Below are 15592 nucleotides of genomic sequence, written 5' to 3'. Positions count from 1 at the left end.
AAATACTGTACAATAATGTAAAAATATTGTAAAATAATGAATTGTGGGAATGTATAGTATGTGCAGTGCCAGTAGGGGCTACATAATGACTTTTGGAACAATACATAGTAATATGTAGAATTTTTTTTTTTTTTTCAACAAGTCGGCCGTCTCCCACTGAGGCAGGGTGACCCAAAAAAAGAAAGAAAATCCCCAAAAAGAAAATACTTTCATCATCATTCAACACTTTCACCACACTCGCACATTATCACTGTTTTTGCAGAGGTGCTCAGAATACAGCAGTTTAGAAGCATACACATATAAAGATACACAGCATATCCCTCCAAACTGCCAATATCCCAAACCCCTCCTTTAACCCTTTGACTGTCGCGGCCGTATATATACATCTTACGAGGTACCATGTTTGACGTATATATACTCATAAATTCTAGCGGCTTCAAATCAAGCAGGAGAAAGCTGGTAGGCCCACATGTGAGAGAATGGGTCTGTGTGGTCAGTGTGCACCATATAAAAAAAATCCTGGAGCACGCAGTGCATAATGAGAAAAAAAAAACTCCGACTGTTCTTTTTTAATTAAAATGCCGACTTTGTGGTCTATTTTCGTATAGTATTTACGGTTGTATTCTCGTTTTCTTGGTCTCATTTGATAGAATGGAAAACATATTATAGAAATAGAAGTGATTTTGATTGATTTTACTATTAAAAGAACCTAGAAATGGAGCTCAAAGTAGGGGAAATGTTTGATTTTTGCCAATGTTCAAAAGTAAACAAATGATGCCATTGTCCAATAAATGTCCAACTAGCCATTCTAATATGCAGTCATGAATGGGTTGATGTTATTTATACAATTATTACAGTATTGCAGCAGTCTTCTATTTTTTGTTTGAATAAAAATTCAAAATAGAAAGCAAGAGTAATATCATAGGGGCCTGGAGACATGACTGATGAGCAAAGAAAATGCTATTTTAGAGCCAGGAATGTCTGCATTGTTCATTCTGGACCTTATTTTGAAATTGTCATATTTTTTAGTTTTCGTGAAATTGGCCAAAATGCAAATTTCTGACCACATTATTAGGTAGTTCAAATCGGTAAATGGGCAGTTTCTTGTACTCAATCGATAGAAAAAATGGAGTTCTAAAGAAATAGCTATGAGTTTGGGCGACTGGAACAACGGAATTAGCCGAAAATAGGGCTCAAAGTGGGCGAAATCGCCGATTTGTAAACAGCGCCGAGGTCGCTAAATTTGCGAGAGCATAATTCCGTCAGTTTTCCATCAAATTTCGTTTTTTTGGTGTCGTTACAATCGGGAAAAGATTCTCTATCATTTCGTAAGAAAAAATAATTTTTTTTTTTTAAATTTTGCGACACCAGGAGACACCTCAGGATTGGGGGTTGCGACAGTCAAAGGGTTAAAGTGCAGGCATTGTACTTCCCATTTCCAGGACTCAAGTCCGACTATATGAAAATAACCGGTTTCCCTGAAATCCCTTCACTAAATATTACCCTGCTCACACTCCAACAGATCGTCAGGTCCCAAGTACCATTCGTCTCCATTCACTCCTATCTAACACGCTCACGCACGCTTGCTGGAAGTCCAAGCCCCTTGCCCACAAAACCTCCTTTACCCCCTCTCTCCAACCCTTTCGAAGACGACCCCTACCCCGCATTCCTTCCCCTATAGATTTATATGCTTTCCATGTCATTCTACTTTGATCCATTCTCTCTAAATGACCAAACCACCTCAACAACCCCTCTTCTGCCCTCTGACTAATACTTTTTATGTAGAATATGTAGTTAAAAACAGAGTAGGGGAGTTAGTAGATGGGGAGCTGGAGGTATTGGGTAGATGGTGGGAATATTTTAAGGAACTTTTAAATGTCAATGAAGAAAGGGAGGAGGTAATTTCATGCACTGGCTATAACATCTTTTAGGAGTGAAGAAGAGCAGGATGTGAGTGTGGGGGAGGTGCGTGAGGCATTATATAGAATGAAAGGGGGTAAAGCAGCTGGAACTGATGGGATCATGACAGAAATGTTAAAAGCAGGGGGGGATATATTGTTGGAGTGGTTGGTACTTTTGTTTAATAAATGTATGAAAGAGGGGAAGGTACCTAGGGATTGGCGGAGAGCATGTATAGTCCTTTTATATAAAGGGAAAGGGGACAAAAAAGATTGTAAAAATTATAGAGGTGTAAATATTATGCAGAAAATTCGGAGTGTGGAAATTAGGAGAAGGTGTGGAGTTAATAAAAGTATTAGTCAGAGGGCAGAAGAGGGGTTGTTGAGGTGGTTTGGTCATTTAGAGAGAATGGATCAAAGTAGAATGACATGGAAAGCATATAAATCTATAGGGGAAGGAAGGAGAGGTAGGGGTCGTCCTCGAAAGGGTTGGAGAGAGGGGGTAAAGGAGGTTTTGTGGGCGAGGGGCTTGGACTTCCAGCAAGCATGCGTGAGCGTGTTAGATAGGAGTGAATGGAGACGAATGATACTTGGGACCTGACGATCTGTTGGAGTGTGAGCAGGGTAATATTTAGTGAAGGGATTCAGGGAAACCGGTTATTTTCATATAGTCGGACTTGAGTCCTGGAAATGGGAAGTACAATGCCTGCACTTTAAAGGAGGGGTTTGGGATATTGGCAGTTTGGAGGGATATGTTGTGTATCTTTATACGTATATGCTTCTAAACTGTCGTATTCTGAGCACCTCTGCAAAAACAGTGATAATGTGCGAGTGTGGTGAAAGTGTTGAATGATGATGAAAGCATTTTCTTTTTGGGGATTTTCTTTCTTTTTTGGGTCACCCTGCCTCGGTGGAAGACGGCCGACTTGTCGAGAGAAAAAAAAAAACAGGAAAAGTGTACGGTAGGGTTATAATTGAAAGAATTAGAGGTAAGACAGAATGTAGGATTGTGGATGAACAAGGAGGTTTCAGAGTGGGTAGGGGATGTGTAGATCAAGTGTTTACATTGAAGCATATATGTGAACAGTATTTAGATAAAGGTAGGGAAGTTTTTATTGCATTTATGGATTTAGAAAAGGCATATGATAGAGTGGATAGAGGAGCAATGTGGCAAATGTTGCAAGTATATGGAATAGGTGGTAAGTTATTAAATGCTGTAAAGAGTTTTTATGAGGATAGTGAGGCTCAGGTTAGGGTGTGTAGAAGAGAGGGAGACTACTTCTCGGTAAAAGTAGGTCTTAGACAGGGATGTGTAATGTCACCATGGTTGTTTAATATATTTATAGATGGGGTTGTAAAAGTAAATGCTAGGGTGTTCGGGAGAGGGGTGGGATTAAATTATGGGGAATCAAATACAAAATGGGAGTTGACACAGTTACTTTTTGCTGATGATACTGTGCTTATGGGAGATTCTAAAGAAAAGTTGCAAAGGTTAGTGGACGAGTTAGGGAGGGTGTGTAAAGGCAGAAAGTTGAAAGTGAACATAGATAAGCGTAAGGTGATGAAGGTATCAAATGATTTAGATAAAGAAAAATTGGATATCACATTGGAGAGAAGGAGTATGGAAGAAGTGAATGTTTTCAGATACGTATTTGGGAGTTGATGCATTAGCGGATGGGTTTATGAAGGATGAGGTTAACCATGAAGAAAAAAAGGTGAGTGGTGCATTGAGATATCTGTAGAGACAAAAAACAATATCCTTGGAGGTAAAGAAGGGAATGTATGAAAGTATAGTGGTACCAACACTCTTATACAAGTGTGAAGCTTGGGTTGCAAATGCTGTAGCGAGGAGGTGGCTGGAGGCAGTGATGTTCTTTCTAAGGGCAATGTGTGGTGTAAATATTATGCAGATAATTCGGAGTGTGGAAATTAGGAGGAGGTGTGGAGTTACTAAAATATTAGTCAGAGGGTTGAAGAGGGGGTGTTGAGGTGGTTTGGTCATTTAGAGAGAATGGATCAAAGCAGAATGACTTGGAGAGCATGTAAATCTGTAGAGGAAGGAAGGTGGGGTAGGGGTCGTCCTCGAAAAGGTTGGAAGGAGGGGGAAAGGAGGTTTTGTGGATGAGGGGCTTGGACTTCCAGCAAGCATGTGTGAACACCTTAGATAGGAATGAATGGAGACGAATTATTTTTGGGACCTGACAAGCTGTTGGAGTGTGAGCAGAGTAATATTTAGTGAAGGGATTCAGGGAAACTGGTTAGTTTTCTATAGCCAGACTTGAGTACTGGAAATGGGAAGTACAATGCCTGCACTTTAAGAGGGATTTGGGATATTGGAGGGATATGTTATATATCTTTATATATGCTCTAAACTGTTGTATCTAGGCACCTCTGCAAAGACAGTGATTATGTGTGAGTAAGGTGAAAGTGTTGAATGATGATGAAAGTATTTTCTTTTTGGGGAATTTCTTCTTTTTGGGTCACCCTGCCTTGGTGGGAGATGGCCGAGTTGTTGAAAAAAAAAAAATGTAGAATCATGCCCAATTAGTCTAAGCAAGTTACTATTACCTTCAGTGGGATGGACAATTTACTGACATCAATGGTGATATTAAGCCAGTGTTCAGGAAACTCAATCAGATCTATTATGAATCTGTCAAGGGATTTTAACAGCTCTGAATCCAAAGTTGCTGAAATCTCAGTGTCTGGAAAGATAATTATAGACAACACATTAGCACACATTATGATATATAATACAATCTCTCCTTACTTAGCGACAGAGTTCCGTCCCTAAGACCACGTTGGTAAATGAATCACTAAGTGAGGAGCATACTGTAATGGTAGCGGGTTTGCATCAACCATCTTTGATACTGTTTTTTTTTTTGTCACCTTTGCACCATTTATAACATTTATGGTACAGTAGACCATCGTTTGACACTGTTTTGTCTTGCACATTTTGGTTATAGCACGATTGAAGAATTGTGGCATATTTTTGTTTAACACTTCGTAAAATTAATTTAAGACGGTTGCGGGAGGGGAAAAAATTTTGAGCGCTCAGTCGCCTGCTGGGCTGGATGGTCTGTGAGTTACACCATTGAGTCAACAGGGGAGACTCACCGCCATGCCCCGCCACCCACACCATCCTCCCAGCCTCCAACCTGGTAGCACCAAGCTTCTGGAATAAATTTAACATTGCAGATGCCATCAGCTATACTAGAAATGCATGGAATGAAGTGCCCCAATCAATTCTTTTACTGGTTTTTCCTTGCTTGAGTCAGGTTAAGGAAATTGTTCAGCTGACAAGGTGATGGTTTGGAAGATATGAATGAAGAAGATGTAAATGAGCTCTTAGAAGATGATGATGAAGACAGGAGTCCAGAGGAAATGTTGGCAGAGCTCGATGCACAGATAGAAGGGAGCCAGATAACAGAAGATGAAGAAGAACCTGAAGAAAAACAGTTAACATTGCAGCAGTTATATGAGCAGTTCCATATTACTGGTAAAGTTGCAGACTTTTCACTGAAGAGGATCCTAACAAATCCAGAAGCAGTGCTTTGAAGTGGGGTCTAGACCAGCTGATGATGCCTTGCCGTCAGCTGTATAATGTACTACAGGGTAAAAGAGCCCAGAGATCCATTATCGAATTTATGCACACTCCAATACAACCACTGACTTCAGTACCAGAACCTCTACCATCCACTTCTGCCAACAACCAACAACCATCCACCTCAGCCCAGTAGAGCCACACCATCCATATCCACTCTCTTCTCAATCATCCACAAACACCATTATCCAGAATTTAAGGAAAGAAAGACTATTATTTCTATTGCATTTGTAGTCTTAAGCAGTAATATATCATGATAATGCACTACAATTACATATTCACTTTTATTTTGAAAGATCTGGAGGTCTAAAAAAAACTTGCTTAGCTTTTTGGGGGGCTCCTAGGAATGTAACCCTATTTTTCCCATAAGTTCTTCAGTTTGTCTAACATGGTTTTTGACTAACACAGCATTTTCAAGAATGTAACTACCGTGTTAAACGATAGTCTACTGTATATTTTTAAATATTTATATAGTAGTGTACTGTATATTGTAATAAACAGAACAGAGGAAATCAGCTCTAATATACAATATTTAGGTATGAATACTGGTCAGAGAGCTCATCATAAGTCCGAGTAGTCGGTAAACGAGTACTTAGCTAAGTAAGGAGAGGCTGTACTGTATTACAAAATTTTACCAAAGAAAATCATTTGTCACAAAATGCTCAAACTCTAAAGTATATTCAGTATGGTGGGGTAAGGGTTCTTGAGAATTTCACATTTACAATAACTGAAATTTAAATATGCAATGTGCAATACCCCCATTATAATGTAACTGCATCCTATATATGAGCATACACAGTAGTACTGAAAACTAGCATGCAAAATACCCCTAAATTATAAGCTTCACTTACTAGTGTTATCCATATAAACATTGATCTTGCTCTGTTCCTTATCCTCTGGCTTGACAAAGGGTATATTATTGTCATCGAGGTAGAAGGCCAAGATTCCCTTGGTGAAGGATTCATTGAAGAAGATGAGGCCCCAGGCCTCTCCATCTATCACTGCTTCATAGCCATCTTGAAAGTCATTGTAGAATTTCTGCAATGGATGTGAAAAGAGTCGTGACATTATCAAGAAGCTGTATCAAAGGATCAGTATCATCAAGACTGGCAGCCATCATTATAAGTGTTACCATGATGTGTGTACTCATCACTGTTACTACCACTGATGTACTGTGTATTGTATAATGTGTTGTAAATGGTCTAAAACACCAACAAGTTGAAGAATGAGAGACACTTGCTTAACAAATGAGAATCTTTATTACAGAAACATTTTTGCCAGCCAGTAGCTTCTTCAGTCCATTATGGAGAAGAATGGTGAAAGACAAGGAGCAGTTTGAGGTAATCAGTCCCTTACCTGGAGGGTGTTCTAGGGGTCAACACCACTGTGACTCAGTCCTTGAACAGACCTCCTGGTAAATCAGGACCTGTAGACTACTATCTGAGGGAGACTCAGGGTGCCTTCCCACTCTGTTAGGTTAGGCTTAGGGTTAGCCTTTTAGCTCTTGATTTGTTTGTTGTGAATTTTGTTCCATGGTCATAGATAGTGCAGCATTAGGTCATTTGAGAGACATTCGAATTGCTCAGTTGTTTCTAGTACTTGACCATTCCTAGAATGTGACCCATGATTGTCAACTAATACCCAGAAACCTTTCTATTGAAGGTGAACAGGGGCAGTGGGTGTAAGGAGACTCGCCCATGTCTCGACCTGCCCAGGAGTAAATGTGTGCAGTCCATCAATCTCAAGACTGATGGACTGAACACATCTACTCCAGGCTAAGGGACTGATTACCCCAAACTCCTCATCTTCCACCATTCTTTTCTGCAATAGACTGAAAAAAGCCACTGGTTGGTGAAATTTCCTAATAAAGATTGCAAAAAATACACGTATCTCATTCTCCAACTGTATAATGTATTTGCAGTGATGTGGCTCGAGCAGCTTTGTACACCATTATGTTGGTCAAAAATGCTCTTTTCAATCAAAACCTATAAAAGTGTTATGAGATACAGATGCTGTTAGTAGTACTTATAAAAAGGTTATAATAGTATCAGTACAGTCATAACTCAGCCTGCATATGGTAAATGAAATTACAGACAGCTTAATCATCTTTAACTTCCTAACTTCATGACTTGCTCTATGTTCCCTGAAATATGAATATTATATGCTTAAGTTTGATACCAGACACATGCAAAAATTATAGACAAAGGGATAAAAGTTAAACTTTTGTGGAGTCCTTCTCTCACAGGCCTCCAGGAGTATAATAAAGTCCATGACTTGGACAAATTATCAAGAATCAAAGAGACTGAAAAATATAATTTTGTTTTTCAAACAAGTTTAAAAACCACTGTTAAGAAAAACTAGCTAACAAGTTTGAAGATCAGAACAGACAGCAACTACCCAATCTATTGCTAATCATAATAAAATGTGTAAAATAAACAAGGTCCATGGAAAAAAGCTACAAGATCAATAGACTACAAGATGCTGCCACTGCTAGACCAGGCAATGTTATGAGTATCTTTAGCAATTCAGTTTGCACAATACAATACAAGTTTATTTCAGCATGATACATTGTTTATACAGAAATAGGTGACACATGAGAGTATGTTGAATGTCCATAGTTACACCGAGCATTTTGGGAATATCAGTCACATGAAATGTAAAGTGTGCGGACAGAAACAAAGCCACCCACTAGAACAGTGTGCGCAAATACTGAGGTAAGTTAAGCAAACTTTATAGAAAATGGTAAATCATTGCATTGTTAATGAGAAATCTGAAATCTTGAGACTGTATCCACACATCCGGCTAGATGACTGAACACTTATTTAATCATATTTTTACGTAGTGACCAATGTTAAGTGGTAATTAAAATAATAAAATGAGTATTTACATATTGCAATGAGTAGATGATCAGCTTAAAGATGAGACTGTCATAGATGAAGTGGCTAATATCTTGATTCAAATTCATTTTTTATTTCTTTTACGCCGTACACAATAATGTGGTTAACATGTAATAAGTTGTTGTTAGGCACAAAAAAAGCTACTAGTATACAATGTATTTCAGGCAAACTAATCCTAATGCTTAAAGACTACTTAAGAACTAGACACAGATTATTAAGTAGAATTTCTTATGAAATTAACTATTATTATATGCAGAAAAATAGAGGTAGCTAAGTGAACAATGGTATAATTTAAAAAGTATTTTTTAATACTTCTAACTGGTTTAATGATCTTCTGTTAAGTTGGATTTCTTAAGCAGTTAATTACAAAGACAAAATTTATTTCTTTGCAAAGGTTACAATGTGTGATTACATAGTACATAGTAGCTTATGAATGAGTGGTACAATTTTAAATGATTGGTTTATTATTTCAAAACTGATTCAATGTTTTCAGTTTTGTGGAGTGAGTGAATAGAGATGAAGATACAGGAAGTTACTTATCTACAGTAGAAATATAATGGGACAAGATGAATAGTTATCTTTCTATGGAAGTTGGAGGTAGACTGGAAGAACAGGGACAGAGCTGGATGAACCGGTCTTGTTTGACATAGCATATTGCTGGTTTAGTTACATTAGTGAGACAAGGTGCTTTTTAGCAATAGCTCTAAATCGATCAGCAGACAGAAGGTCTTTCGATGCTTCAGGCAATGAATTCCAGATCTTAGGGCCTTTTATTAACTTTTTTCACTAAGGTATTTGAGGAGGTAGATCATGGTAATGAATATGATATTGTGTATATGGACTTCAGTAAGGCTTTTGACAGGGTCCCACATCAGAGACTATTGAGGAAAATTAAAGCACATGGAATAGGAGGAGAAATTTTTTCCTGGATAGAGGCATGGTTAACAAATAGGCAGCAGAGAGTTTGCATAAATGGGGAGAAATCAGAGTGGGGAAGCGTTACGAGCGGTGTTCCACAGGGGTCAGTGTTGGGGCCCCTGCTGTTCACAATCTACATAAACGACATAGATGAGGGCATAAAGAGCGACATCGGCAAGTTTGCCGATGACACCAAAATAGGCCGTCGAATTCATTCTGACGAGGACATTCGAGCACTCCAGGAAGATTTGAATAGACTGATGCAGTGGTCGGAGAAGTGGCAGATGCAGTTTAATATAGACAAATGCAAAGTTCTAAATGTTGGACAGGACAATAACCATGCCACATATAAACTAAATAATGTAGATCTTAATATTACGGATTGCGAAAAAGATTTAGGAGTTCTGGTTAGCAGTAATCTGAAACCAAGACAACAGTGCATAAGTGTTCGCAATAAAGCTAATAGAATCCTTGGCTTCATATCAAGAAGCATAAATAATAGGAGTCCTCAGGTTGTTCTTCAACTCTATACATCCTTGGTTAGGCCTCATTTAGATTATGCTGCACAGTTTTGGTCACCTTATTAAAGAATGGATATAAATTCTCTGGAAAATGTACAAAGGAGGATGACAAAGTTGATCCCATGTATCAGAAACCTTCCCTATGAGGATAGACTAAGGGCCCTGAATCTGCACTCTCTAGAAAGACGTAGAATTAGGGGGGATATGATTGAGGTGTATAAATGGAAGACAGGAATAAATAAAGGGGATGTAAATAGTGTGCTGAAAATATCTAGCCTAGACAGGACTCGCAGCAATGGTTTTAAGTTGGAAAAATTCAGATTCAGGAAGGATATAGGAAAGTACTGGTTTGGTAATAGAGTTGTGGATGAGTGGAACAAACTCCCAAGTACCGTTATAGAGGCCAGAACGTTGTGTAGCTTTAAAAATAGGTTGGATAAATACATGAGTGGATGTGGGTGGGTGTGAGTTAGACCTGATAGCTTGTGCTACCAGGTCGGTTGCCGTGTTCCTCCCTTAAGTCAATGTGACCTGACCTGACTAGGTTGGGTGCATTGGCTTAAGCCGGTAGGAGACTTGGACCTGCCTCGCATGGGCCAGTAGGCCTTCTGCAGTGTTCCTTCGTTCTTATGTTCTTATGTTCTTATGTTTTATGTACGTTGAGTTTTTGCACAGGTTAAGTTGGACATGGGGGGAAGGAGGGGATGGGTTTGTAAGTAACTGCCTGATGGGATTTGACAAAGACCCAAATAAATGATCGATCTGCACATAGTGTTATTACTATGCATATAAACACTTACCGAGAGATATCAGTACAAACCTTGTCAATAGTTTTACTGTTGAGTTCATTAATGTAGATGGAAGAGAAGTTGAAAGACCAAGATAAGAAATGATAACCAACATCATAGTTAACAACAGCCATAGGTAGATTGTAGGGTGTCCCTCCCACTGTCAGGCAGAACAGTATTGTCTGCAGTGGTGGCATCAGAAAGGAGAACAGCAAGAACCTGAGGAAATGCATGACCATTTACCAAGGTAAAGGAAAAGTAGCTACTGATATTAGTACTGTCCTATCTTAGATTTAGTTTTACCAATGAACAATAAATATATTTCAACTCGTGTGCATAGCAAGCATTATGGGCAAATCTTATGCATACATTCCCTGTTCACATACAAGTAAATGAGTCTAGATGAGTAAGATACATGTGCAGTAGATGGGTATCATTATTATCAGAACATTTTGCCTTCAGTTAAGACAGAAATAGCAGGAGTAGAGAGGCAAGTATGAGGTGTTCAAGACCTCACCCTCAAAGAAGCAATGTTGAGGTAGTCAGTCTCTCAGCCTTGATAAATGTTCAACTCCATACACTTAATCAAAGAAGTTGAGGAACTAACCAACTAAAGAGTACCTCTTCAAAGCTGAGGGACTGATCACCCTATACATACTTACTTATCTACTGCTTCTGCTGTCTCCAATATTTAAGTCACCTTCATATCTGACTGAAGAAGCTGCTAAGCAGGTGAAGCATTTCGACAATAAAGATACCCAACTGTTACACAAGTATGTTATTCATATACTTGTTGGTATCATTTACCATTAATATAAGGATAAGTCTAGGTGTTAATTGTCAGGGTTGCATCCTAGAAAATGGCAGTATAGTATTTCCTATTTCCCCTATGATAAAAGCTTAAAAAATTGTGAACAGTTCTATTAATAATAATAATAATCATAATAATAATACATGTAATAATAATAATAATAATAATAATAATAATAATAATAATAATAATAATAATAATAATAATCCTAGGTAGTAGGTTGGTAGACAGCAACCGCCCAGGGAGGTACTACCGTCCTGCCAAGTGAGTATAAAACGAAAGCCTGTAATTGTTTTACGTGATGGTAGGATTGCTGGTGTCCATTTTTCTGTCTTGTAAACATGCAAGATTTCAGGTACATCTTTATAATTTGAGCACACTTACAGAGGTACAAAAAAAATACAGATAAGAGCAGCATGCCAAAGCCACTTATACTATGCATAGCATTACGGGCTGGCTTAAAATTAACTTAAGATTAACTAAGCAACGATGAAATCAGTGAAAAACATTAATGTAAACTGATTACTATAAAGCACAAGTGAGTTGGTAGTAGGTTGGTAGACAGCAACCACCCAGGGAGGTACTACCGTCCTGCCAAGTGAGTGTAAAACGAAGCCTGTGATTGTTTTACATGATGGTAGGATTGCTGATGTCTTTTGTCTGTCTCATAAATATGCAAGATTACAGGCATGTCTTGCTACTTCTACTTACACTTAGGTCACACTACACATACATGTACACATTTATTTATACACACTCATCTGAGTTTTCTTTGATTTTATCTTAATAGTTCTTGGTCTTATTAATTTTCCTTTTATATCCATGGGGAAGTGGAATAAGAATCTTTCCTCCGTAAGCCATGCGTGTTGTAAAAGTCAACTAAAATGCCGGGAACAATGGGCTAGTAACCCCTTTTCCTGTAAAGATTACTAAAAAGAATAAGAAGAAGAAAATTGTCAAAGTGGGAAGTCTGAATGTGCGTGGATGTTGTGCAGATGATAAGAAAGAGATGATTGTGGATGTTATGAATGAGAAGAAGCTGGATGTCCTGGCTTTAAGTGAAACAAAGCTGAAGGGGGTGGGAGAGTTTCAGTGGAGAGGAATAAATGGGATTAGGTCAGGGGTTTCAAATAGAGTTAGAGCTAAAGAAGGAGTAGCAATAATGTTGAAGGATAAGCTATGGCAGGAAAAGAGGGACTATAAATGTATTAATTCAAGGATTATGTGGAGTAAAATAAAGATTGGATGTGAAAAGTGGGTTATAATAAGCGTGTATGCACCTGGAGAAGAGAGAAGTGTAGAGGAGAGAGAGAGATTTTGGGAAATGTTGAGTGAATGCGTGGGGAGTTTTGAATCAAGTGTGAGAGTAATGGTGGTTGGGGATTTTAATGCTAAAGTGGGTAAAAATGTTATGGAGGGAGTAGTAGGTAAATTTGGGGTGCCAGGGGTAAATGTAAATGGGGAGCCTTTAATTGAGCTATGTGTAGAAAGAAATTTGGTAATAAGTAATACATATTTTATGAAAAAGAGGATAAATAAATATACAAGGTATGATGTAGCACGTAATGAAAGTAGTTTATTAGATTATGTATTGGTGGATAAAAGGTTGATGGGTAGGCTCCAGGATGTACATGTTTATAGAGGGGCAACTGATATATCGGATCATTATTTAGTTGTAGCTACAGTTAGAGTAAGAGGTAGATGGGAAAAGAGGAAGGTGGCAACAACAAGTAAGAGGGAGGTGAAAGTGTATAAACTAAGGGAGGAGGAAGTTCGGGTGAGATATAAGCGACTATTGGCAGAAAGGTGGGCTAGTGCAAAGATGAGTAGTGGGGGGGTTGAAGAGGGTTGGAATAGTTTTAAAAATGCAGTATTAGAATGTGGGGCAGAAGTTTGTGGTTATAGGAGGGTGGGGGCAGGAGGAAAGAGGAGTGATTGGTGGAATGATGAAGTAAAGGGTGTGATAAAAGAGAAAAAGGTAGCTTATGAGAGGTTTTTACAAAGCAGAAGTGTTATAAGAAGAGCAGAGTATATGGAGAGTAAAAGAAAGGTAAAGAGAGTGGTGAGAGAGTGCAAAAGGAGAGCAGATGATAGAGTGGGAGAGGCACTGTCAAGAAATTTTAATGAAAATAAGAAAAAATTTTGGAGTGAGTTAAACAAGTTAAGAAAGCCTAGGGAAAATATGGATTTGTCAGTTAAAAACAGAGTAGGGGAGTTAGTAGATGGGGAGATGGAGGTATTGGGAAGATGGCGAGAATATTTTGAGGAACTTTTAAATGTTAAGGAAGAAACAGAGGCAGTAATTTCATGCACTGGTCAGGGAGGTATACCATCTTTTAGGAGTGAAGAAGAGCAGAATGTAAGTGTGGGGGAGGTACGTGAGGCATTACGTAAAATGAAAGGGGGTAAAGCAGCTGGAACTGATGGGATCATGACAGAAATGTTAAAAGCAGGGGGGGATATAGTGTTGGAGTGGTTGGTACTTTTGTTTAATAAATGTATGAAAGAGGGGAAGGTACCTAGGGATTGGCAGAGAGCATGTATAGTCCCTTTATATAAAGGGAAAGGGGACAAAAGAGACTGTAAAAATTATAGAGGAATAAGCTTACTGAGTATACCAGGAAAAGTGTACGGTAGGGTTATAATTGAAAGAATTAGAGGTAAGACAGAATGTAGGATTGCGGATGAGCAAGGAGGTTTTAGAGTGGGTAGGGGATGTGTAGATCAGGTGTTTACATTGAAGCATATATGTGAACAGTATTTAGATAAAGATAGGGAAGTTTTTATTGCATTTATGGATTTAGAAAAGGCATATGATAGAGTGGATAGAGGAGCAATGTGGCAGATGTTGCAAGTATATGGAATAGGTGGTAAGTTATTAAATGCTGTAAAGAGTTTTTATGAGGATAGTGAGGCTCAGGTTAGGGTGTGTAGAAGAGAGGGAGACTACTTCCCGGTAAAAGTAGGTCTTAGACAGGGATGTGTAATGTCACCATGGTTGTTTAATATATTTATAGATGGGGTTGTAAAGGAAGTAAATGCTAGGGTGTTTGGGAGAGGGGTGGGATTAAATTATGGGGAATCAAATTCAAAATGGGAATTGACACAGTTACTTTTTGCTGATGATACTGTGCTTATGGGAGATTCTAAAGAAAAATTGCAAAGGTTAGTGGATGAGTTTGGGAATGTGTGTAAAGGTAGAAAGTTGAAAGTGAACATAGAAAAGAGTAAGGTGATGAGGGTGTCAAATGATTTAGATAAAGAAAAATTGGATATCAAATTGGGGAGGAGGAGTATGGAAGAAGTGAATGTTTTCAGATACTTGGGAGTTGATGTGTCGGCGGATGGATTTATGAAGGATGAGGTTAATCATAGAATTGATGAGGGAAAAAAGGTGAGTGGTGCGTTGAGGTATATGTGGAGTCAAAAAACGTTATCTATGGAGGCAAAGAAGGGAATGTATGAAAGTATAGTAGTACCAACACTCTTATATGGGTGTGAAGCTTGGGTGGTAAATGCAGCAGCGAGGAGACGGTTGGAGGCAGCGGAGATGTCCTGTTTAAGGGCAATGTGTGGTGTAAATATTATGCAGAAAATTCGGAGTGTGGAAATTAGGAGAAGGTGTGGAGTTAATAAAAGTATTAGTCAGGGGGCAGAAGAGGGGTTGTTGAGGTGGTTTGGTCATTTAGAGAGAATGGATCACAGTAGAATGACATGGAAAGCATATAAATCTATAGGGGAAGGAAGGCGGGGTAGGGGTCGTCCTCGAAAGGGTTGGAGAGAGGGGGTAAAGGAGGTTTTGTGGGTAAGGGGCTTGGACTTCCAGCAAGCGTGCGTGAGCGTGTTAGATAGGAGTGAATGGAGACGAATGGTACTTGGGACCTGACGATCTGTTGGAGTGTGAGCAGGGTAATATTTAGTGAAGGGATTCAGGGAAACCGGTTATTTTCATATAGTCGGACTTGAGTCCTGGAAATGGGAAGTACAATGCCTGCACTTTAAAGGAGGGGTTTGGGATATTGGCAGTTTGGAGGGATATGTTGTGTATCTTTATATGTTTATGCTTCTAGACTGTTGTATTCTGAGCACCTCTGCAAAAACAGTGATAATGTGCGAGTGTGGTGAAAGTGTTGAATGATGATGAAAGTATTTTCTTTT

General features: G+C 38.7%; 1 protein-coding gene across 2 annotated transcripts in view; it reads right to left on the bottom strand.

Annotated features, from left to right (window-relative positions):
* The window catches only part of snu (ABC-type transporter snustorr), a 79907-nt gene that overhangs the window by 27068 nt on the left and 37247 nt on the right, over window positions 1–15592 (bottom strand). For both annotated transcript variants that reach the window (XR_008407835.2, XM_053784416.2), the window contains exons 10-12: window positions 10656–10842; window positions 6351–6537; window positions 4467–4600 (exon numbers count right to left, since the gene is read on the bottom strand). Coding sequence is in view for 1 of the 2 variants with exons in the window: in XM_053784416.2 (XP_053640391.2) it covers window positions 4467–4600; window positions 6351–6537; window positions 10656–10842 (508 nt within the window). In the remaining variant the exon portion in view is untranslated. The remainder of the gene's footprint in view (window positions 1–4466; window positions 4601–6350; window positions 6538–10655; window positions 10843–15592) is intronic.

This window comes from Cherax quadricarinatus, chromosome 43 (genome assembly GCF_038502225.1).
Source record: "Cherax quadricarinatus isolate ZL_2023a chromosome 43, ASM3850222v1, whole genome shotgun sequence".
Taxonomy (NCBI): domain Eukaryota; kingdom Metazoa; phylum Arthropoda; class Malacostraca; order Decapoda; family Parastacidae; genus Cherax; species Cherax quadricarinatus.
This window is presented reverse-complemented; position numbering and strand designations above follow the sequence as displayed.